General features: G+C 43.9%; 1 protein-coding gene across 1 annotated transcript in view; it reads right to left on the bottom strand.

The window, feature by feature from the left end:
* Nucleotides 1-22941, bottom strand: part of LOC149470394 (fibrocystin-L-like) — a 209947-nt gene that overhangs the window by 165850 nt on the left and 21156 nt on the right. The window contains exons 12-13 of the mRNA XM_089664463.1: nucleotides 17920-18009; nucleotides 10427-10689 (exon numbers count right to left, since the gene is read on the bottom strand). Of these exons, the coding sequence (XP_089520589.1) occupies nucleotides 10427-10689; nucleotides 17920-18009 (353 nt within the window). The remainder of the gene's footprint in view (nucleotides 1-10426; nucleotides 10690-17919; nucleotides 18010-22941) is intronic.

Below are 22941 nucleotides of genomic sequence, written 5' to 3' on the forward strand. Positions count from 1 at the left end.
AACCTCCCCACTGGGGCAATCATTCTCCACTCCATCTAAAAAAGACTATTTAAAAAAAATGTTTTTTAATACATTATACTTATTACGTACACTCATTGTCTGCTTTATGACATCTGTTCAATTGCTTGGTAACACAAATTGCTAATCAGCCAATCACATGGTAGCAGCTCAATGCATTTAGGCATGTAGAGGTAGTGAAGACAACTTGCTGAAGTTCAAACCAAGCATCAGAATGGGGAAGAAAAGGGATTTAAGTGACTTTGAACGTGGCATGGTTGTTGGTGCCAAACAGGCTGGTCTGAGTATTTAAAAAACTGTGGATCTACTGGGATTTTTATACACAACCAACACTCTAGGGTTTACAGAGAATGGTCTAAAAAAGAGAAAATATCCAGTGAGCGGCAGTTGTGTGGACAAAATTGCCTTGTTGATGTCAGAGGTCAGAAGAGAATGGGCAGACTGGTTCGAGATGATAGAAAGGCAACAGAAACTCAAATAACCACTTGTTACAACCAAAGTATGCAGAATACCATCTCTGAACGCACAACACATTGAACCTTGAAGCAGATGGACTACAGCAGCAGAAGACCACACCAGGCGCCACTCCTGTCAGCTAAGAACAGGAAATGGAGGCTACAATTTGTACAGGCTTACCAAATTTGGACAATAGAAGATTATAAAAACGTTGCCTGGTCTGATGAGTCTCGATTTCAGCTGCGACATTCAGATGGTAGGGTCAGAATTTGGCTTAAACAACATGAAAGAATGCATCCATCTTGCTTTGTATCAACAGTTCAGGCTGGTGGTGGTGGTGTAATGGTGTGGGGGATATTTTCTTGGCACACTTTTGGCCCCTTAATACCGATTAAGCATTGTGTAAACGCTACGGCCAGTATTGTTACTGACCATGTCCATCCCTTTATGACTACAGTGTCCCCATCTTCTGATGGGTAATTCCAGCAGGATAATGCACTGTGTCACAAAGCTCAAACTGGTTTCTTGAACATGACAATGAGTTCACTGTATTCCAATGGCCTCTACAGTCACCAGATCTCAAACCAATGGAGTACCTTCGGGATGTGGTGGAACTGGAGATTCGCATCATGGATGTGCAGTCAACAAATCTGCAGCAACTGCGTGATACTATCATGTCACTATAGACAAAAATCTCTGTGGAATGTTTCCAACACCTTGTTGATTCTATATCATGAAGAATGAAGGCAGTTCTGAAGGAAAAAGGGGGTTCAACCCAGTACTAGCAAGGTGTATCTAATAAAGTGGCCAGTGAGTGTATTTTTGCAATGAATAGTGATGATTTTTAATATTATTTCTTAACATATTATCTTAGTTTTCACAGTTACCAATAAACAGTGCAATAAATGTTCTAATTAGACCCCACATGAGAGAGAAAAGTGCCATGGGTTATTAAAAAAAATGTGTATCTCAAACCCAAAACAAAAATTAAATACTGCATTATGCAGTTTACCAGTCCTTCGATGTGGTGGCTGCCTTATCTATTCGTCACAGGCTTTATTTCCTTTATTTTCACCTTGTGATCCTGCCAGTAACACACTTCTTGTCCCAGAATGGCTATTACTCCTGCATTATCTATGGAAAAAGCCATGGCTGTCACCCTGGCTGGACTTCAAACACACCTAAATTTATTTATATCTATAGGGAGGAGCTATGTTTGGTCTGAAATCAGTAATAACCCAGTTTAGCAGAACCTGTGAGAATCTGTCACATGGCCAAATTAGGTCAGTCTTTGCTCAAATATGGGGCATGTGGCCACATTTGGTCAATGAAATCACAAGCATCCCCACCTCTTTGTGTACATTCAGCTGCAGGGTGGGGAATGCCCCTTCCACAGCTAATTGAGTCGGCGAGGATGCAATCATTTGACACCTTCCCATGGGTTATGCTGAACTAGGTGTGGGTCTAGTTTGGAGTTCCAGCTCATTCTTTTTCACCTCCATTGCACGGGGGGGGGGGGATGATATGATTAATAATTTACATGAGGGGGCGTGGCCGAGCCGCGAGTGAAGATGGCCGCGTAATCACGGAGCTCCCGCCGGCCAGGTCCTACCTTGCTGCCGCTCTGCATTGACGGGTGAGACATCTCCCCTCTGCTATGGGGAAGACCGACAGGGCACCCTCTGGGGCCAGATCGCGGTCCCCGCGGGGTCAGAACACTCAGGGGAGGCATATAAAGGAGCTCTTCCGCTCCCAGCTGAAAGACGGGCCGCAGCCCTCTCCCTCTCCAGCTCCCTCCCCCTCTCCCCCTCCCTCTGCAGTCTCTGACACAGGCTCTGCAAGCACAGCCGAATATGCTGTGCTGGACACAGTGCCACAGCTGGATTCCTCACATTCCTCACGTGCTACACATTCCCTATCATTAAGGGACCTCCAGGCTGTGGCAGCTGATATAAAGACCACCTTAACCACCACATTAACCTCTGCCCTCACTGAATTGAGAGATGACATCCGCTCTATGGGCACAAGGGTGGAGCGGGTGGAGCTGGATACCAGGCAGAATCAGGCGGCAATTTCTGATTTACAACAACAATCAGCGCTACACGTGTCGACCATTCGAGATTTTTATAGACACATTGAGGACTTAGACAATCGTGGACGCAGACGCAACATTAGGGTCCGGGGCCTTCTTGAATCAGTGGAACCTTGTGATGTCCCTAAAGCGGTAATAGCTATCTTTAATGACCTCCTAGGTCGCCCACCTTCAACCATGATTGCTATTGAACGTGTACACCGGGCAACCCGTCCTAGGGGGGGAGACACAGACCCTCCCAGGGACGTAATTTGCTGTCTTGAAAGTTACCCGCTTAAAGAGGATATCCTCAAATGCGCCAGGGGGAGAAGACATCTTGCTTATGAGGGGGCGGAGATACAGCTATATCAGGACCTATCCAATCTGACCCTGCAACAAAGGCGGGCGCTGCGCCCCCTATTGGATACTCTCCGCACGCGCAACATCCCCTATAGATGGCGGTTTCCGTTCTGCCTTTCTGCTCAAGTGAATGGCCGTAATTTCAACCTACGTGTTCCTGACGAACTGCCATCTTTTTGCTCTGCTTTGGATATTCCTCCGATTGCCTTACCCGATTGGAACGGGTCTATGAGGTTGCCACATGCCCCAGATCTGAGAGCTGAAGATGGTGCAACGGGCGGGCCTAACCCTGCTCAGCGACGGCGCCGGATGGTCCCTTCGACACCTCCACGATTCTCTGCAGGGGCCTCTATGGACACTTCCAGTCCCACGGCCTCCCCGGCGCACAGGAAGCCTCGGCACGAGAACCAATGATCCGCTACACCAGCAGGCTCTCAGCCTCCGTTTTTCCAGTTTTCCTGTTGATTTGTGATTGGCCAGCTACTTTTGCTTTGAGTAGGGCTCTACTGGTTTGCCCCAACGGTTACTGTTGCCTCGTTACAGTCGCTCCCGCAGGCTTTAGTCATCCATGTGATATGCCACCTCCCCAGGTTTTGGGGTGATATTTATTAGCGTACAGGTCAGGAGACTTGTTCAAGATCGACACCCGGTATACACCCCATTGGTTTGCAGATTCTCCTTGCTCTAACAAGCCTACTGCTCTTGCTCTGGATCTCTGCGCCTATTGCATCGTGGAGCTATCTCCACGCAGTATATTGCCTACTGAAGAAGAATGGTCTTGCTCCCACGGCAGGGGTCTCTATCTCCTTCCGGGTGCCCGGTTCACTTCCTGTCTTAAGCTCCTCTTGTTCCGGTTTGGTGAAAGCTCTCGGGAAGGCCGGCTCCTTCCAGTTTGTACTGCACTACAAGCCCAGGCCGCGACCCGGCTTCATCTGAAGGATTTTTGCAGCCTTTTGGGGTCTATTTGACCGGAGGGAGTTGCCTCTGCTCCTGCTTCGGACACGTGCTCTATATGATACCCGTGGTTACTTTTGATATCCTTTTTGAGTTCTGCACTAGATACGAGATTTTGATGAGGGGCAGTTGTTATTTAGGGGGAGGGGGGTGGGACGGGGGGGAGAGGGATCTACCTCACATTGCTGCTGCCAGGGGATTGATGGGAGCCCTGTTACATTCTGAACAATGCCGCGTGAATGACCATCACCTCTGCGCACTTTGTTTGAGGCCTCACGGAGCCGGTTGGTGTACTCCCCTGTGACCTGCTTTTATGTAAGCGCTTACGGCTGTCTTGGGGCTCTATGCTTCCCCCCAGTCCTGGGGGTGTGCCCCCCCCCTCCTTTCAGCATTGGTTATGGGAGAGGTGCTGCTCATTCTCGTGGGTGTCACAGGGGTTTTGGTAGAATCCGTTCCATATTTTGCTATAATTAGATGAGCTCGTCTCCACGGGGTAACAGTTCTGGCACTGAGTCTGGGGATCCTGAGTAGTACGGATGCCTGAAGCTGGGGTATACTGTTTTCTAGGGTTCTCTCCTGACCTCAGTTTTTGTATTGAAAATTGAAATTTGTTTTTCCTGTATGGCATTTGTTCATATGTTATGTTGTATTATTGCTTCTTTAATTGATAAGCCTGTATTACTCCTTACGGCCTCTCACAGATCTACTGTTTTACATATCCTGCCTGTAGGTTCTGTTCTTATACGGATATAATTTGCCCTGTCCTCGTGCAGGATTGGTTAGCCCCTCGATATCTTCTCAATCCGTATAATGGAATATCTGTGACCTATTATCCCGTCACTGTTGCCCCTTTTTGCCAGCGTGCCCGCCGCGGGCACCCGCATACGCCTCCTGGCTTATCACCTCTTGGGGTTGTCCAAGGTCTTTTCCCTTTTAGCTTGGCCTTTACTGTACACAGTATTACATGCCTTGCTTGAGCCCCCCCTTTTTCAACACTCACCCTCCTTTAGTTTTGTCTTTTTGATTATGCACTTTACAAGGCGACCGGCCGGCGGTTGCTTCACTCTTGGCTCAACGCTTACTTCGTTCCCCACACAGTGAGCTCTGTGAGCTTTCACTGACTTCCTACATTAGGCTACTATTATTAGTTTTCTCTCCTCTACTTTTTCTTCTCTCTCGTTTTTCTCACCCCCCCCCCCCTTTTTTTTTTTTTTTTTTTTTTTTTTTTTCTCTCTCTTTGGCTCTAATTTTTTTCTTTTTCTGTTTTTCCTCCTTCTTTCTGTACTTCTCCTTTCATACGTGGACTAGCTGGTCTTCTCCCCGAGCCGTGTAGTACTTTCCCCCCCTTTCCTCCCTCTCTTTTTTTTTTTTTTCTCTCTCTTGGGAGTTCTCTTTCTCCTTCTCTTTTTTTTTTTTTTTCTCGCTCTCTACCCCCCCCCCCTTACTTCTCTCCCTCTTCTCCTACTCCACCCCCCCCCCCCATTTTTTTTTTTTTTTTTCTCTTTTCTCCTCCCTCCCTGCACATTTGCAGTTGTGTCATCAGGCTTCCGCGAACAAGCTCGACAGTCATGCTTTCTCCCGCCTCTAACGCGGGACTGCTGTCCTTAAAAATTCTTTCACTCAATGTTCAGGGTTTGAACACTCCCGAAAAGCGATCTATGTTGCTTTCTTACGCGCATAAGCAAAGGGCGGATATACTCCTCCTCCAGGAAACGCATTTTCGCAGGGACTCCATACCCAAGCTTTTTAACTTCAGATACCCTACTGTTCTTCATGCCACCAATCCACTGGCTAAATCGAAAGGAGTGGCTATCCTGTTTGCCAGACATCTTCCATTCGTGCTACAGGATTCCCTTGCTGACCCGGAGGGCAGATATCTGTTTGTAAAGGGCTCTTTTTCCAACAGACCCATCACACTTGCCAACATTTATGCTCCCAATATCAAACAGGTCTCGTTCATGCGTATGACTGCTGCTACTTTGGCTGAGTTTCAATCAGGTATGCTGATACTGGGGGGGGACTTGAATGTCCCATTAAACCCATTGCTAGACTCCTCCTCCGGCAGTTCGTTTTTGCCTTTTAAGGCCCTTAGGCAGATACATTTGCAGTTGCAACACTTGCAATTACATGACTCCTGGCGCACACTCCACCCCACTGTTAAGGATTACACGTTCTTTTCTCCGCCGCACAATAAGTATTCTAGGATTGATTACCTTTTTCTGTCACAATCGGACCTCCCATTTCTACATGCTGCTTCTATAGAGCCGATGGTCCTCTCCGATCACCACCCCATAACCGTAACCTTGCGGCTCCCGGAGAAATTTGCTCGCTCGAAGCTATGGCGCTTAGACGCCTCGCTTCTAGCAGACTGTGCTATAGAACAAGACATTCGCTCTGATCTGCGTGAATATTTCTCTTTAAATGGCTCTTCGGATACCTCCCCCCTTACGCAGTGGGAAGCTCATAAATGTGTTACCTGGGGTTGCCTTATAGCGGCAGCAACGAGACGTAAGAAAGACAGACAGCAACGTTTGCAGCTACTTACAGATAGGATACGCTCTTTGGAGAGGGCACATAAACAGACTCTGGCTGCATCGACTCTTTCGGAACTCACAAATGCTCGCTTGCGACTTCTCACTGAGCTGGGCAAAGTGGTCAAGAAAAGATTCATCCTCTCCCACAAGCTTTATTATGAGTTTGCCAATAAAAGCGGGAGGTTTCTAGCTCGGGCTCTTCGGGAAAAACGTTCCCATATGACTATACATAAAATAAGAGGCCCTGGGGGTGTGATGGCCACATCCAATCCTGATATTGCCTCTCAGTTCGAACATTTTTATAAGTCCCTTTATTATCTTCCACCAGAACGTCCCCCGATGCACATTGACAGGCCTAGAGTGTCCCTAATCTCTGAATTTCTTCGTCTTCATGGTCCAAACGCTCTCTCTGAGGAGACGGTTTTATCGCTGGACCAAGATCTGACCTTAAGCGAATTGCAGTGCGCAGTACGGCAGTTGAAAGCGGGCAAAAGTCCGGGTCCTGAAGGCTTGTCTGCGGCTTATTATAAATCCTTTCTGGACATTCTGAGTACTCCATTTCTTTCCGCTTTCAATACTCTTTCTCAGTCCCCTAGGCCACATCATAGGCTGTTGGAAGCACACATTTCCGTCATCCCCAAAAGCGGTAAAGATATCTCTCAGGTGTCTAATTACAGACCCATCTCCCTGCTAAATGTGGATATTAAGTTGTTTGCAAAGATGCTTGCTAACCGACTTCTCCCTTTGCTCCCATCCCTCATTAACTTGGATCAGGTGGGATTTATCCCTGGTAGAGAAGCAAGGGACAACACTATCAAGGCCCTTAATCTCCAACACTGGCTTTGCAAATCAAACTCTCCGGCCTTCTTCCTTTCATTGGACGCTGAGAAGGCCTTTGACAGGATTGCTTGGGATTATTTGCGGGGATCGCTGGTAGCTTTGGGCCTGGGCGAGAAAATGCTGAACTTTATTATGACCCTATACTCGGGCCCTACAGCTCAAGTTCGCGTTAATGGACACTTATCAAACCCTTTTCGCCTTGGAAATGGCACTCGTCAGGGTTGCCCCCTATCCCCGCTTTTGTTCGTCATTTCCCTTGAACCTCTTTTGAGACAACTTCGCGCTAATCCAGATATTAAGGGGATCAGGATAGCAGACAAAGAATACAAAATTGCTGCTTATGCGGATGATATCCTTCTTTTTTTGGCTGACCCTCGCACCACTCTACCGAGTTTGCTGAAAGACTTTGCTTTTTTCCGCTTTTTGTCGAACCTGAAAATTAATTTTTCAAAGTCATTCGCCCTCAACATAACCCTTCCCACTGATCTCGTCTCCTTCTGTGAATCTCATTTTCCATTTCAGTGGGTGAGGGATGCCCTTCCATATCTTGGTATACATCTCACCCGTAATCTGGACGACCTTTATGCCAAAAATTTTGTACCGGTTTTCAAAGTCATACAGGAAGACCTAAACAAGTGGCATCGCCCTTGCTTCTCTTGGTTTGGTAGGGCTGCAATTATTAAAATGAATATACTTCCGCGTCTCCTCTATCTCTTCCAAACTTTGCCAATTCTACTTCCAATGACATTCTTTGCTTCTTGTAAGAAACTATGTTCATTCTTTTTATGGAATCACAAGCGTCCGCGGGTCTCGTTCTCTCAGCTAACTCGTCCCAAACTCAGCGGGGGCATTGGGCTCCCTGACCTACACCGCTATTACTGGGCGTGTCATCTTTCCCGCATAGTCGACTGGCACATTCATTCTGCTTCCAAAGACTGGGTCCTTTTGGAGAAGGCTTTTTCGCCCACTCCCCTACCATCGATCCCTTGGCTATTGCCGAAACACACACCTCAGGTTCTCCTCTCCCATCCTTTGATAGGTCCCACGTTAGAAGTTTTCCGCAAGGCTTGTAAAACGTCGTCCGTTTCAGACTCTCCTAGTCCCTTGACGTCGCTCCGCCTGAATCCAGATTTTCCCCCAGGGTTGCACAAGGATTTTTTATCAAATTACTGGCCACACGATCAGATTCTAGTAAAACATTTTCTTCACTCCGGCAAGGTGAAAACATTACAGGAGCTGAAGGTTAGCTTGAATATCCGCGAATTCCCTCTCTGGGCCTTTCTTCAGATTAGACACTTCCTGCTTTTCCATAAATCCCGCCATAATTGGACTCGCCCTGTTACTCCATTTGAATCCTTATGCTCTAAATCCGAACCGCGGACGCATTTGATCTCTGAGATTTATCCTCTCCTAGGGGACAGCAGGACTTGCACTTCTTTCCCCTCTTGCCGTGCGTGGAACAGAGACCTAAAGACGGATTTATCGGAGTCGGATTGGGACCGCATTTTTATGTACTCCCACTCCTGCTCGAATAATGTTTTGACGCAGGAAAATGGCTACAAATTAGCCACTAGATGGTATCGTACTCCCTCCAGACTTCATCGGTTTAACTCTTCTGTCCCTGATGTATGCTGGAGATGTGGGACACCTGATGGCTCTTTCTTGCATATTTGGTGGTCCTGTCCACTTATTCAACCATTCTGGCTGGAGGTCCACCGGTTGGTGACTTCAGTGACCACTTTGCCCATAGTTTTCTCTGCTGCTCAGCTATTGCTTCATCATACCCCCATTCCTAGGAGTCAATATTTCAAGTCCCTAGCGATGCATATGATCAACGCGGCCCGACTCTGTCTTCCTGTGCTATGGGGCTCCACTCACCCCCCAACTATACGCGATTGGCTCAATCGAATAAGCAAAGTGGCGGAGATGGAGGAACTGATTGCGACTGCACTTGACATGCCAACTAAATACTCACATGTTTGGGCTTGCTGGACCCACTTTGTAACTACCCCTGAATTCGGATCTCTCATGGGTCGGGATACCTGATTGAGCTCAGCCCTACCTCTGGTTATGCCCTTGGTTCTTTCATAATCTGCGTGGTAATGACCTCCTTTCCGGTAATTTATATTTGCCTGCTTAGCTTTGGTGAGTGTTTAAATTCGCAGCTCACACTTCGCAGCCCGGACCTTTCGCTTCCCTTGCTTCCCCCCTTTTTTTTTTTTTTGGCCTCTTATCCCCCCTTCTCCCTCTCCCCCTCCCCCCCCCCCTTTTTTTTTTTTTTTCCCCTCTTTCTCTTCTCTCTCTCTACTATGACTCCCATTCTTTTCCTTTTCTTATCCTTTTCTTTCTTTCTATTCCCCTTTTTTCTTTTCTTTCTCGACAACCTCTTAGTCTTCGATCAGGCTTAGTCTTCATTTTATCCAGGATTACTTGGTGTATGGTTAGCTTATATCTTCTAGGATAGTCAATGGTACTCATGACATCTTCTCTTATACTGCGATGCTCATTTGGCCTCATGATAGCGCACTGCTTTTGGTTTAGGCTCTGAAGGTTCATTTCCTCCATGCATAGGCCAGTACGCCAATATTCACTTGGTGGAAGTAAGCTGTTATTACCTTCTCTATTGTACATTTTTGAACCTGGAGTACTACAGGCCTATCTCTGCCGTAATTTGCCATGCTTCTGTTATCCACAGTGTCGCACTTTACCATGTTGTTTCTTCCTGTATTTTGGTTTAAGCTGTATCTATGACCTGATTGATGCTGTCTGTGCATTTCTTTATATTTTCCTGTAACATGTTGTCACTTCTAAATAAACTTTTATGGAAAAAAAAAAAAATAATTTACATGAAAAAAGTACTTGCTAAAATTGTTTGTAGTCCAAAAAAAGAAAGCAAATGCAGCCACCACATCTAAGGACTGACACGCTGCAATGTATTACATTTTGGTTCTTGGGGTTAGTTATCCTTTGATGTTCCTAAATGACAAAGGTTCCCTGCTTCATCCCAAAGGATGCCAAAAATGCCCAGATCTCCATTTAACAAAACAGTGACCAGCAAAATTTTTAAAATTATAAACAGAGTTTGGAAATCTTAGAAAAGAATGGACAGATTCACATTATTTTTTTTATCATGTGACAAATTGTTAAGCTTGTGACCAACATTACAGATAAGTTTGTTCTCTGTATACTTTACCTTGTGTGCTGGGTCTCCTGTTTCATTGAAGTACAGCATATAGTTATCATCCCCCTTGACATACAGGTTGTAGTAATCTGTCTCTGGGGGTACCAAGAAACCAGTGAACCGAGCAATAAAAGGGGATGTTTCTGTAGGCCAGGACCTGGAAGCCCCATCAAACCAGGTGGTGCCAAGATAGCCAGTGGATGTTTCATTGAAATTCAAAGCTTTATTCAGGTTAAAAGTGCCATTCCACCTCTCCATCTTCATCCCTCGGTTTCCTAATAAAAAAACGTTTTGAAGTTAAAACAGCTGGAAAAAAAGACTCCGGTCAAAATCAGTTAAAAGAGGGGAAAAAGGCACAATAAACACATTGGTTTAGAGTTTCAAAACATGCCCTTGCGTCAACCCAAGAATTCACATTTCCGCACTTCCTTTCAGGAACACAAATACAAAAACTACTGAATGACCTGTAAGCTCCAGAGCTATGTTCAAATTTCTATTATGGGCCTATTTGTTTGGCAATGACTTTGTCATTTCTTATTATACACGTCATACATTATTTTTTGGGGAGGGCACAAGGTTTTCTTTGGTCATATTGTTTTTCAAAAATGAATGAGCTATATACAGTATATTTTAAAATACAAATAATTACAAAAATTAATAAATGTGTATTTTCCAGTTTCACTTGTAAAACTTTTAAAACGGTTATTGACAAATTAATTTTCAAATAAAATAAAGGGTTTTTTTAGGCTTCATTCAAACAAGCGCAGAGGGCCACAAAGCGAAGATGAGGGTTATACTTGTGTCCAGGAGGTGCCAGGATGTTTGCATACACCTGCCTATTACCCAATTTTTGGTTTTATGTATAGAACTCTATGATAATGAAATATTTACCTACCTAAAGTGCTATATTACCCAAATGCTCTAAATTATTGCATTTGTTATCTTGAAAAGCCAGCCATAAAAAAGTGTGGATTTAACCAATCACTATTGTGTGTTAATGTTTTGTGGTCTGTGTAAATAGGGGGAGAGATGTCAGGGGTGTGTTTGTCTACATGCATTGTGTTAAAAGGTGTCCCTCTGTCTCATCTCAGAAAGTTGGGAGGTTACTCTGCTTCCACTGTAATTGTGTGGTCACACTGATGACCTACCAGAGAGTGCCTGACAAAAACAATAGACTCTGATGTTTCAAATGCTTGATAGCCAGAGGCTATGTCAACTTTATCCTTGTTGTAAAGCTGGCCAAACATGGTCAGATACAGTGGGGCAAAAAAGGATTTAGTCAGCCACCAATTGTGCAAGTTCTCCCACTTAAAAAGATGAGAGAGGCCTGTAATTGGCATCATAGGTAGACTTCAACTATGAGAGACAAAATGAGAAAAAAAATCCAGACAATCACATTGGCTGATTTGGAAAGAATTTATTTGCAAATTATGGTGGAAAATAAGTATTTGGTCAATATCAAAAGTTCATCTCAATACTTTGTTATATATCCTTTGTTGGCAATGACAGAGGTCAAACGTTTCCTGTAAGTCTTCACAAGTTTGGCACACACTGTTGCTGGTATGTTGGCCCATTCCTCCATGCAGATCTCCTCTAGAGCAGTGATGTTTTGGGGCTGTCTCTGGGCAACACGGACTTTCAACTCCCTCCAAAGGTTTTCTATGGGGTTGAGATCTGGAGACTGGCTAGGCCACTTCAGGACCTTGAAATGCTTCTTACGAAGCCACTCCTTCGTTGCCCACGCGGTATGTTTGGGATCATTATCATGTTGGAAGACCCAGCCATGTTTCATCTTCAATGCCCTTGCTGATGGAAGGAGGTTTGCACTCAAAATCTCATGATACATGGCCCCATTCATTCTGTCCTGTACATGGATCAGTCGTCCTGGTCCCTTTGCGGAGAAACAGCCCCAAAGCATAATGTTGCCACCCCCATGCTTCACAGTAGGTATGGTGTTCTTTGGATGCAACTCAGCATTCTCTCTCCTCCAAACACAACGAGTTGTGTTTCTACCAAACAGTTCTATTTTGGTTTCATCTGACCATATGACATTCTCCCAATCCTCTTCTGGATCATCCAAATGCTCTCTAGCAAACTTCAGACGGGCTCGGACATGTACTGGCTTAAGCAGGGGGACACGTCTGGCACTGCAGGATCTGAGTCCCTGGCAGCATAGTGTGTTACTGATGGTAGCCTTTGTTACGTTGGTCCCAGCTCTCTGCAGGTCATTCACTAGGTCCCCCCGTGTGGTCCTGGGATTTTTGCTCACAATCTTGTGATCATTTTTGACCTCACGGGGTGAGATCTTGCTTGGAGCCCCAGATCGAGGGAGATTATCAGTGGTCTTGTATGTCTTCCATTTTCTAATTATTGCTCCCACAGTTGATTTGTTCACACCAAGCTGCTTGCCTATTTCAGATTCAGTCTTCCCAGCCTGGTGCAGGTCTACAATTTTGTTTCTGGTGTCCTTCGACAGCTCTTTAGTCTTCACCATAGTGGAGTTTGGAGTGTGACTGTTTGAGGTTGTGGACAGGTGTCTTTTATACTGATAACAAGTTCAAACAGGTGCCATTGATACAGGTAATGAGTGCAGGACAGAGGAGCCTCTTAAAGAAGAAGGTACAGGTCTGTGAGAGCCAGAAATCTTCCTTGTTTGTAGGTGACCAAATACTTATTTTCCACCATAATTTGCAAATAAATTCTTTCCAAATCAGCCAATGTGATTGTCTGGATTTTTTTTCTCATTTTGTCTCTCATAGTTGAGGTCTACCTATGATGCCAATTACAGGCCTCTCTCATCTTTTTAAGTGGGAGAACTTGCACAATTGGTGGCTGACTAAATACTTTTTTTGCCCCACTGTATTGGTTCAACTTTCATATGGAAATTCTGAAAAATTGTCAACTGATTTATTTCATCCAGACCTGCTATTTGGATGCATTAAACAGGTTTAATTACAATTCTTATGATTTTTCTCAAATGAAAACCGCATTCAGTTAAAATTTCATTTGTTTAAGAACAAAATTCCCATTCTGCCACTACAAATGTTCTTGTAATTACAGTTGAAAACTAACATTGCTTTGACCCCACTAACTGTTGGCAGATTGAAAGAATGTTGCATTTTCTAATGAAATTCTATTGGTGTATGGTTTAGGCAGGCCATAGACGGGCCGTTTATCGGACGAATGTTCGGCCGATAAATGAAAAATCGGTCAGCCCTGTTGCCGATGCTGCCACCAATGTCCACAGAAAACGGCCGTTTTCACGGATTTTCCAGCATGACCGATAAAAATAAATGAGGAGATCCGGGAAAAACGGCCGACGGGCTGGCCCCACTAACGGCGTTATCATCGGCCGTTTTTTTGTGTGGACGAAAATTCAGCCAATAAACGACTCGTCTATGGTCTGCATTAGTGATATAATGGACCTTGGAGCAACATTGTTTACATAACACGGAAAAAGTATTTTTTTGTATAGAAAAAAATATTTTTTTGGTAATCCTGGCCTGCCCTATGTCTCTTCGCATGAAGTGTGAATCTTATTAATATCTTGCTCTAATTAGTCACTTTATCCAAAACTCATATTCTCATTATATGTAATATAAGGGTAGTGTCACATGAGAGCTTTTCTAGCCAGAGATTCCTGTACTGGGCTGCTTGTATGGCAGGACTGGAGCCATTCCTATTGCTTTCTAAGCTGAGATCATCCAGTAGACATTATGGGGGAGATTTACTAAAACCGTTGCAAATCTGGTGCAGCTGTGCATGGTAGTCAGCATATTCAATTAAGCTTTGACAATAAAACTTGGAAGCTGATTGGTTTCTATGCAGATCTGCACCACAGACACCACCATGTAGTTTTAGTAAATAACCCCCTTACAATTCTTATACAGTGAAAATTCGATTTATTTAAGAATACTAGGTAAAATAGCTCTCTTCTGACATCATAAAACCAATAAAAATAATTAATATTTTTACTGAATATAAGAATTATCACAGTGTATTCGTAATTTGTTCCCAGTGTATTAAGATTGTATTAAAAGTATTAAGGTTACTTTTTTTTACCTTTTTTTTTGCCATCAAGATGCTGCGAAATATTGCATACAAATATACCATACTGTTTCCAGGCAGCAGCTGGAATTCATTTACACTTTTTTTTACCTGGCTAACATTAACAATATAGCTGGAAAAGCCTGTTCAAAGAGCTGAACAACTGAAGGTCAAAATACACACACAGCTGAACAACAGAGGAGTGACATACTTCCCTCCCTGCTGTGCACAGCTCTGTATGGATTCTCAAATAGAGAGAGGCAGTCTGAACTGAAGACACTTCTGTCCTCATACACCCATTAAAAAAAATGTTATGCAAAACCAGTGCAATAGAAGCACCCCAAAAAAAGGAAAAATAGATGAACTCCAGGGCATTCAAAGTAGGGTGTGTTCATTCCACAGTTGTACAAAACACACACACACACTGATAAAAGTCCACCCTTCTAATGTGTTTCATCCATGATGAGTTTAATAATCTGGGTGGGCTGTGTGAAACGTATCAGGTGGGGGAGTCTTGACGGGACCAGTAGTGTATTTAAGTTTTGTGCTGCCCTAGGCAACACAAAAATTGGCCTACCCCCCCCCCTCCTTCTCCCCCCATGGAGAGAGCCTGACACCGATCAGGAGAGAGACTGACATTGACCAACACTACCCCCCCTCACCCCTCCCCTCGGAGAAAGACTTACAATGACCAACACCAACCCCCACGGAGAGAGCCTGACACCAACCGACTCCACTTTCCCTCTCCCCCACCCTCCCCTGCAGAGAGAGACTGACACTGACCAACACCATCCCCCCTCCCCCCCATGGAGAGAGAATGACACCGACCAACATCACCCCCCCCCCACCCCCACAGAGAAAGACTGACACTGACCAACACCATCCCCCTTCCCTCCCTGCAAAGAGAACTTAAACTGCCCAACACCACCTTCCACTACCATCACCCCCATACACCAGCCGACCCCCCCTGGCAAGAGAGAGAAAGACACTCACTTTCATAGCTCCAGACATCCCCGGGAATGAGAGTGGGGCTCTGCGTACACTGTCAAGCAGCCTGCAGTCTCTCTCAGATCCCACCTGGTCCCCATGCTGTGTGTCCCTTCTTCCAGGGAGCAGTGCTGCCCCTCCTGAAAAATGCTGCCCTAGGCAAATGCCTTGTTTGCCTTGTGGTAAATACACCCCTGGACGGGACGCCTTTTGGAATAAACTCATCTGTCATTGGGTTGTACAGGATTGCATCTATTTTGCTTTTTCTGTTTTTTGCTAAAGATAACACACCCAGCAAGGAGAAAAAGCTGCCTTGATTTTGGTTGCAGTGTCAGCTTTTTTTCATAAAAGAAACACCTTGTTTTAAATGTTTAAAAACAAATATTTGATGTGTATGATGAATAAAAACTTAAACGCACAGTTCTAAAAATGGGTCAGTTTTGAAAGAAGAATAAATTATCTAAGAATGGATCCCAAACCATGCTGGATTCTGGTAGTGTGAGGTCAGGCACGGTGTAATACCTGCATGAGTTGTCTAATTGGATTAATATTTTTGCAGAACTATTTTGGATATATTTGACTGTCCAACATAAAACTTTTTAGCTGAGTTTTTCCCATATTGGAAATTTTCTTATCCATGGATTGTCTGTAATGCAATGCTTAACCTTGGTTCACACCTATGGGTTATTTTGTGCGTTCTGCATCTTGCAGAAATGCACTACAGTCAATTTAACATGGTTTCCCATGGATCTAGTTCACATCTGTGCGTTTTGAGCTGCTGTGTTTTTTTAAAAGGTCAGGGATTTTTTTCCCTGCAGCAGATTGCGTTCTGCATTTAATAGGGCTAAGGCTAGGGTTAAGGCCTAGAGTTAGGGTTAAATGTTAGGGTTAAAGTTAGGGGGTATAGTTAGGGTTAGAGATGGGGTTAGAGTTAGTGTTAGCTGTAATTGTTAGTGTTAGGATTAGTGGTAATTGGTGGGATGAGCAGTAATTGTTAGGGTTAGAGATGGGGTAAGGGTTAGAGTTAGTGTTAGGATTAGCGGTAATTGTTAGGGTTAGGATTAGTGGTCATTGGTGGGATGAGCAGTAATTGTTAGGGTTAGAGATGGGGTAAGGGTTAGAGTTAGTGTTAGGATTAGCGGTAATTGTTAGGGTTAGGATTAGTGGTCATTGGTGGGATGAGCAGTAATTGTTAGGGTTAGAGATGGGGTAAGGGTTAGAGTTAGTGTTAGGGTTAGCGGTCTAACCCTAACAATTACCACTAATCCTAACGATTACCGCTAACCCCAACCCTAATGATTACTGCTAACCTTAACCCTAACCCTAGTCCTCAACCCTAACCCTAACATGCGACTTTGGACACATAAAGGTTCCTACACAGGGGCGGACTGACAACTCATGGGGCCCCCTGGCAATAGGGGATCATGGGGCCCCTGTGTCCTTGCCCAAACTCAAAAAAGCCTATGAAAAAGGTACCAGGGGAATCTCATGGGGCCTCTACTGACCCCAGGCCCTCGGGCAGTGCCCGAGTTTCCAAATGGTCAGTCCGCCCCTGTTTCTACACTACTTTGATGCAACTTTGATGCTACTTGAGTGCCAGAGAGTGTAAAGTTGCATCAAAGTGGCTTCAAAGTCGCAGTACATGAACAGAACTGTCATACATTCCTATTAGCCAAAAAAATGCGAAATGCATAACAAACACGCATTTAAAAATACAAAACGCAGCACAAAACTTGCTGAAAAAATGCATCATCTTCAACCTACATAGAACCTAGCCTAAGACCCCTTACACATGAGGCAAGCTGCGTTGGAGTCCACCTGCTCAGATCCCCGCAGAGCAAGCGGATGTCTGGTCCATGTCCTGTCCGCGTCCGCAGAGCAGACACAGACACAGGCTGCTCTCCTCTGTGGGTGGTTGGATGTAAATGGAATGCCTGTTCATTTACTCCCGACTGCCATCCAATCCGCCAGGTGGATGGGGAATGGATCCCATCCATCTGTTTTTAGCAGATTGGAACAGATGTCGGCAGGTGTCAGCAGACACATGTCCGTTGACACCCACCGATCCATAAAAGAGGCTGGGGGGTTCGATCGGGTCTGCCTGAAAAACAGACAGGTGGACCCAATCGGTATGCCTATGTGAAAGGGCCCTTAATCAATATCTTCTCTTTTGTGTTTAATTTTGTTGTAATTTTTTTTCTCTCCGATCTCTGCATGCTATCACCGTGTTTTCCCATCACACACCCTCCCCATAGTCTGCGTATTTTCCTTTGGCATTCTTTCTAAAATAACAGTTTACTTTCATGTAAAAGTTTTCCTTATATAAACACTTCTCACCTTTTATAAAGACAGGTCAGAAATAGTACTTGAAGACTGCTAAACTGTGAAACTAACAACTTTTGTTTGATGTTAACCCCAAAGAAAACTCTACTGTTTAGTTTACTCAGCAAAAACCTATTGACATGACATACCTGAAAAGAGTGAAGGAAGCACAGACGGCTTTGGTGGCGTCTTGCAAAGGATTGTTGTATCATTTAGACTGAAAACTTGACATTCCAGACCTACAGCCAGAACACAACGAAACTTGTTACAGATCTTTATTTTATACCAGAGTTCTGCTGCAATATATTTTGATGTATCTTATCTGTAGCCTTTTTTTTTCTCAATCCCTTCTAACATTCTGCTTAAACTTTGTGATTTGTAATAGTAATGTTTGGACTTTGAAGAAGGGGACATACTCCGAAAGCTTGTCCTCAAAATTGTATGTTAGTGCAAATAAAAAAGTATCACGGATAGTACTCAATTGTTTCTGTCGCAAATGCACTAATACGGCTACAATCACCTCAGGCTGCAATATATCAAAGATATCCTGGGGTTGGTTCACTGATGGCAAACAGGTGGTTCACTTAGCAAGGGAATGTTCCCTTAGCTTAGTGAATGAGGTGCTGTTCTACCATCCAGTCCTGTGCAAGCAAAAATACTGTCTTTTTAAATTGTCCTTCCATGTGATTGGGTATTCTTTGCAAAGTGAATTTTTGCAACATTATCAAGCTCTGGGGAAAATTATCTTGCAAAGAAAACAGCCTATTTGCCCTTAACAACCCCTGTGAATCATTCATATCCAAAAGTGGAATTCCAGCCAAACAACTATGATCACAGTTGAACTTTATATGTGTGATTTTCTTTTTTTAAAAAAAAAATGTTTATAAATTAGTCCATGTAGTCTTATGATTTATGTATTGTTGCAAATGCAAAGCCTAGTGACACCTGTAATCACTACCAAAGCTTTGCAGCTTTGTGCTTTACTCCTCTGCACATTTGACAACAGATTATTATTATACAGTACAGTATAAGCATCAACAATCTGCAGAGGTTCCCCAACAGAGATCCCATGCGAATGAATGAGCTACAAGTGCCATCTGTTACCGCAGTGGACAGACTTGTAGTTCTCAAAGTGCAGTGATCCCCGCATTTGTTGTCCATTGACACTTTTTCCAGCTCTCCAACAGAAAGGTGATTTTTTTTATACATTTCTGGGCTATTAGTAAAATGCAATTATTTTTGAATAGACCCAGCCATGACTGATTATCATTTACAGTAACTGCTCTCTATCCAGGTGACCCTGTCACAGGGTTCTTTTCTTGACTATTTAGTTCTTGGTTACGGTGACAAACGCCCATTAGGTGAGTGGAAACTTGGGTTAATATAACTTTCAGGATAAATTGTTTAAAGTGTTACTAAACCCACAATAGTAAAATCAGTCTGTATATGCAGTAAAGCATGCTTGTTATACTCACTGTGAGACCTAAGGGGTTAAGCCTACTCTTTGTGTAAAAAGGATGTTTGATCTGTCTTCTCTGATCCTCTCCTTCTACTGTTCCCAATCCAGCTGATGATAGAACAGAGCCTTGGGGGGGGAGGCTGCACATGCTCAGTTTGGTGTGTATTGCAAGAGAGTTTTTTTTTCCTGGAAGGATGCATGTGGTCAGCACAGGGCCAATCAGCGCTATCCAGACAGAGGGTCTGCAGCCTCATAGAAAAATCAGAGAAGAATGAAAACTCCTCCTACAAGCTTTAACCTGTGCTCTGCTGGATACTGATAAACATCACAAGACTGCTCTAACTGCTGATGAGAAAAGGTAGTTAGCAGTTTATATTTACTAAAATAATTGCATTTCCATGTTGTGTGTACTGTGGGAGACCATATATAGTGAATGCAGGGTCCTGGGTTTAGTAATACTTTAATTTTGTATGTATTATAACTGGGTACAGACATAGAGCTGGAAGAAGTGCCTGCAGGAGCCTGGCATTGTATCCGCAATCCACTGATCCAAGTGTGCAATGCATGGTAGGCTCCCAGGGAAAAAAAAAAAATGAATGCACATTTTTTTCTCCTGTGCAAATATGTGCATTTTTTTAAAATGTGGACTTAGCCTTTAAACAACTGGCCTTTCATCTCCCAATGCCCAAAAACATGCTAGTCATACAGCATTGTGTGTTGAACTACAGCCTGAAACGTTCAAAGGATATAAGTTCCCACCTTTGCTGGCAGTACACTTATCCATAAATAATTGTAGCGCAGACTTTAAGCTGGTCCCTCATTTTCTCAGTTTTTCACACAATGAGCAAGCGGATAGTGTCTTTTGTAGCTTTTATTGTTTGCAGAGCTGGGCTAGTCATTGGGATGGGCATTGGGATACCCAGAACTAAACAAACTTGAATGATGACACTATCTGGAGAACAGTTACAGTTAGGTCCATATATATTTGGACACAGGCACAATTTTAGTTTTAATGCAGGTATTTACCAAAGACATATTCAAGCTATAGTTATATAATGAATATGGTCTGAAAGTGCACACTCTCAGGTTTAATTTGAGGGTATGTACATCCAAATTGGAATGGTCTAGTAATTACAGCTCTTAAGAGTAGCCATCCCCCCCTTTTTCAAGGGACCAAAAGTAAATGGACAATTGAATATAATCATAAATAAAATGTTCATTTTTAATATTTGGTTTTGTATCATTTACTGGCAATGACTGCCTGAAGTCTGGAACCCATGGACATTACCAAAGACTGGGTTTCCTCCTTTCTGATGCTTTGCCAGGCTCTAACTACAGCTGTCTTTAGTTGTTCTTTGTTTGTGGGTCCTTCTGTCTTTAGTTTTGCCTTCAACAAGTGAAATTCAGTTGAGATCAAGTGATTGATTCGGTCATTGCAGAATATTCCACTTCTTTTCCTTCAAAAGCTCCTGGGTTGCTTTTGCAGTGTGCTTTGGATCATTGTCCATCTGTACTATGAAGCGCCGTCCAATAAACTTTGCTGCATTTGGCTGAATCTGGGCTGACAGTATATCTCTAATCATTGCAGAATTCATCCGGCTGCTTCTGTCTTCTGTCACATCATCAATAAACACCAATGACCCAGTGCTACTGGAAGCCATGCATGCCCATGCCATCACACTGCCTCCACCATGTTTTACAGTTGACGTTGTCTGCTTTGGATCATGAGCTGTTCCAAGCCTTCTCCACACTTTTTTCTTCCAGTCATTCTGGTACAGATTAATCTTAGTTTCATCCATCGAAGAATGCTTTTCCAGAACTGGTCTGGCTTTTTTAGATGCTTTTTGGCAAAGTCTAATCTGGTTTTTCTATTCTTCAGGCTTATGAATGGTTTGCACCTTGTGGTGAACCCTCTGTATTTGCTCCTGTCAAGTCTTCACTTGATTGTAGACTTTGACAATGATACACCCACCTCCTGAAGAGTGTCCTTCACTTGTCTGGATGTTGCCAATGGGTTTCTCTTTACCATAGAGAGGATCCTGCAATCATCCACCACTGATGTCTTCCGTGGACTTTTTAAGTTGCTGAGCTCACCAGTGCATTCTTCTTTCCTCAGAATGTACCAAATTGTTGATTTGGCCACTCCTAATGTTGCTGCTATCTCTGATGGATTTGTTTCATTTTTGAAGCCTTACAATGGCCTGTTTCACTTGCATGGACAGCTCCTTTGAATGCATGATGTAGGTTCAAATGCAAATACCACACTTAGAATCAACTCCACACCTTTTACCTTACTTAATTGATGAAGAAATAACAAAGGAGTAGCCCACACCTGGCCATGAAACAGCTTTTGATTCAATTGTCCAATTACTTTTGGTCCCTTGAAAAAAGGGGGGTGATTACTCCTAAGAGCTGTAATTCCTAAACCCTTCCTCCAATGTGGATGTACATACCCTCAAATTAAACCTGAGAGGGCGCACTTTCAGCCCATATCCATTATATTACTATAGCTTGAATATGTTTTGGTAAATACCTGAAAAATCTAATATTATGCCTTCGTCCAAATATTTATGGACCTAACTGTACCTTCTATAGAAAAATCTATGTAGAATATTATGAACAGCTCAGCACAGGAGGAATCCCACTCTGGAAACAACCCTGGCAGCAGGTCTGGAACAGTTCCTCCAGTAAGAAAAAGGTTGCAAATTGGCAACAGCCTCTTGCCCCAGAATTTCTCTCATAGGCCTACTCACTGTGTCATGAGCTATTTGGATGCCTCATTCCAGTACCAGCTAATAGTGCTCCATGAGCCTCCCAGCCAAATCCTTCTTGGATGTTGCCCCAGTTGTTCCTGCAACTTGCAGATGATCCTTCGACTCTTTTTCTGAGCTAGAACCACCCCTGAACTTTTCCGTATGGGCAGGCAGTTACTGAAGTATAGGAAGATCAATGAACTACGGGAGCTGTCACCAGCGCCCTTGCATAGTTGCCAACATTACAAAAATAAATTTTATGGACACTTTTGTTTTTGTATGTCTATAAAGCCAGTGTAGGCAGAGGATTATGATAGTTAAGGGTGGGGGTATTCATTTGTGGGTGTGGAGGAACTGGAATTTTATAGAAATGAGGCGCACAAAGAGTGACAAAAAAATGGGCATGCTTTAAATTATGCTACATAAAAAAAATGAAAAATATTTAAAAAAAATAAAAATAAGGCCCCCATCAAACATTAGTGCCTATACCACCCACTAATGCCCCCCCCCCCCCAAACAAAAATAAAACAAAACAAAACTGAAAAGACTACAGCCCCCCAGAGGCAGGCACAAAGTCCCTCCCCAGATCACATGCACAGCTAGAGCAGGCATTTAAATTACCTGACTTGAGCTTGGCGACAGATGGAGCTGGCTGCTGCTCTGTCTGGCTGAGTCAGTTGGTTCACCCACTCACTCAGCTGGCCTCTCTGCTCCATCTGGGTGGCAGGCTTGCCTCTGTCCTCCATAGTCCTCTGCTCCGACTTTACGACACCCCCCCCTCCCCAATTTTCGGGATTCTACCCAGGACAATTGCAGACTGGGACATGGGTCAGATTTTCAGAACTGTCCCGGGCAATTAGGGACTGTTGACAACTATGCATATGGCATATGTATAGGATCTAAGCATAGGCTGCAATGGGAAATAGCTTTGACCAGAGTCAGGGCTTTTTTCAGCAGGA

The sequence above is a fragment of the Staurois parvus genome, unplaced genomic scaffold (assembly GCF_062004578.1).
Source record: "Staurois parvus isolate SC_StPar_1 unplaced genomic scaffold, SC_StPar_1.0 ptg000047l, whole genome shotgun sequence".
NCBI classification, from domain to species: domain Eukaryota; kingdom Metazoa; phylum Chordata; class Amphibia; order Anura; family Ranidae; genus Staurois; species Staurois parvus.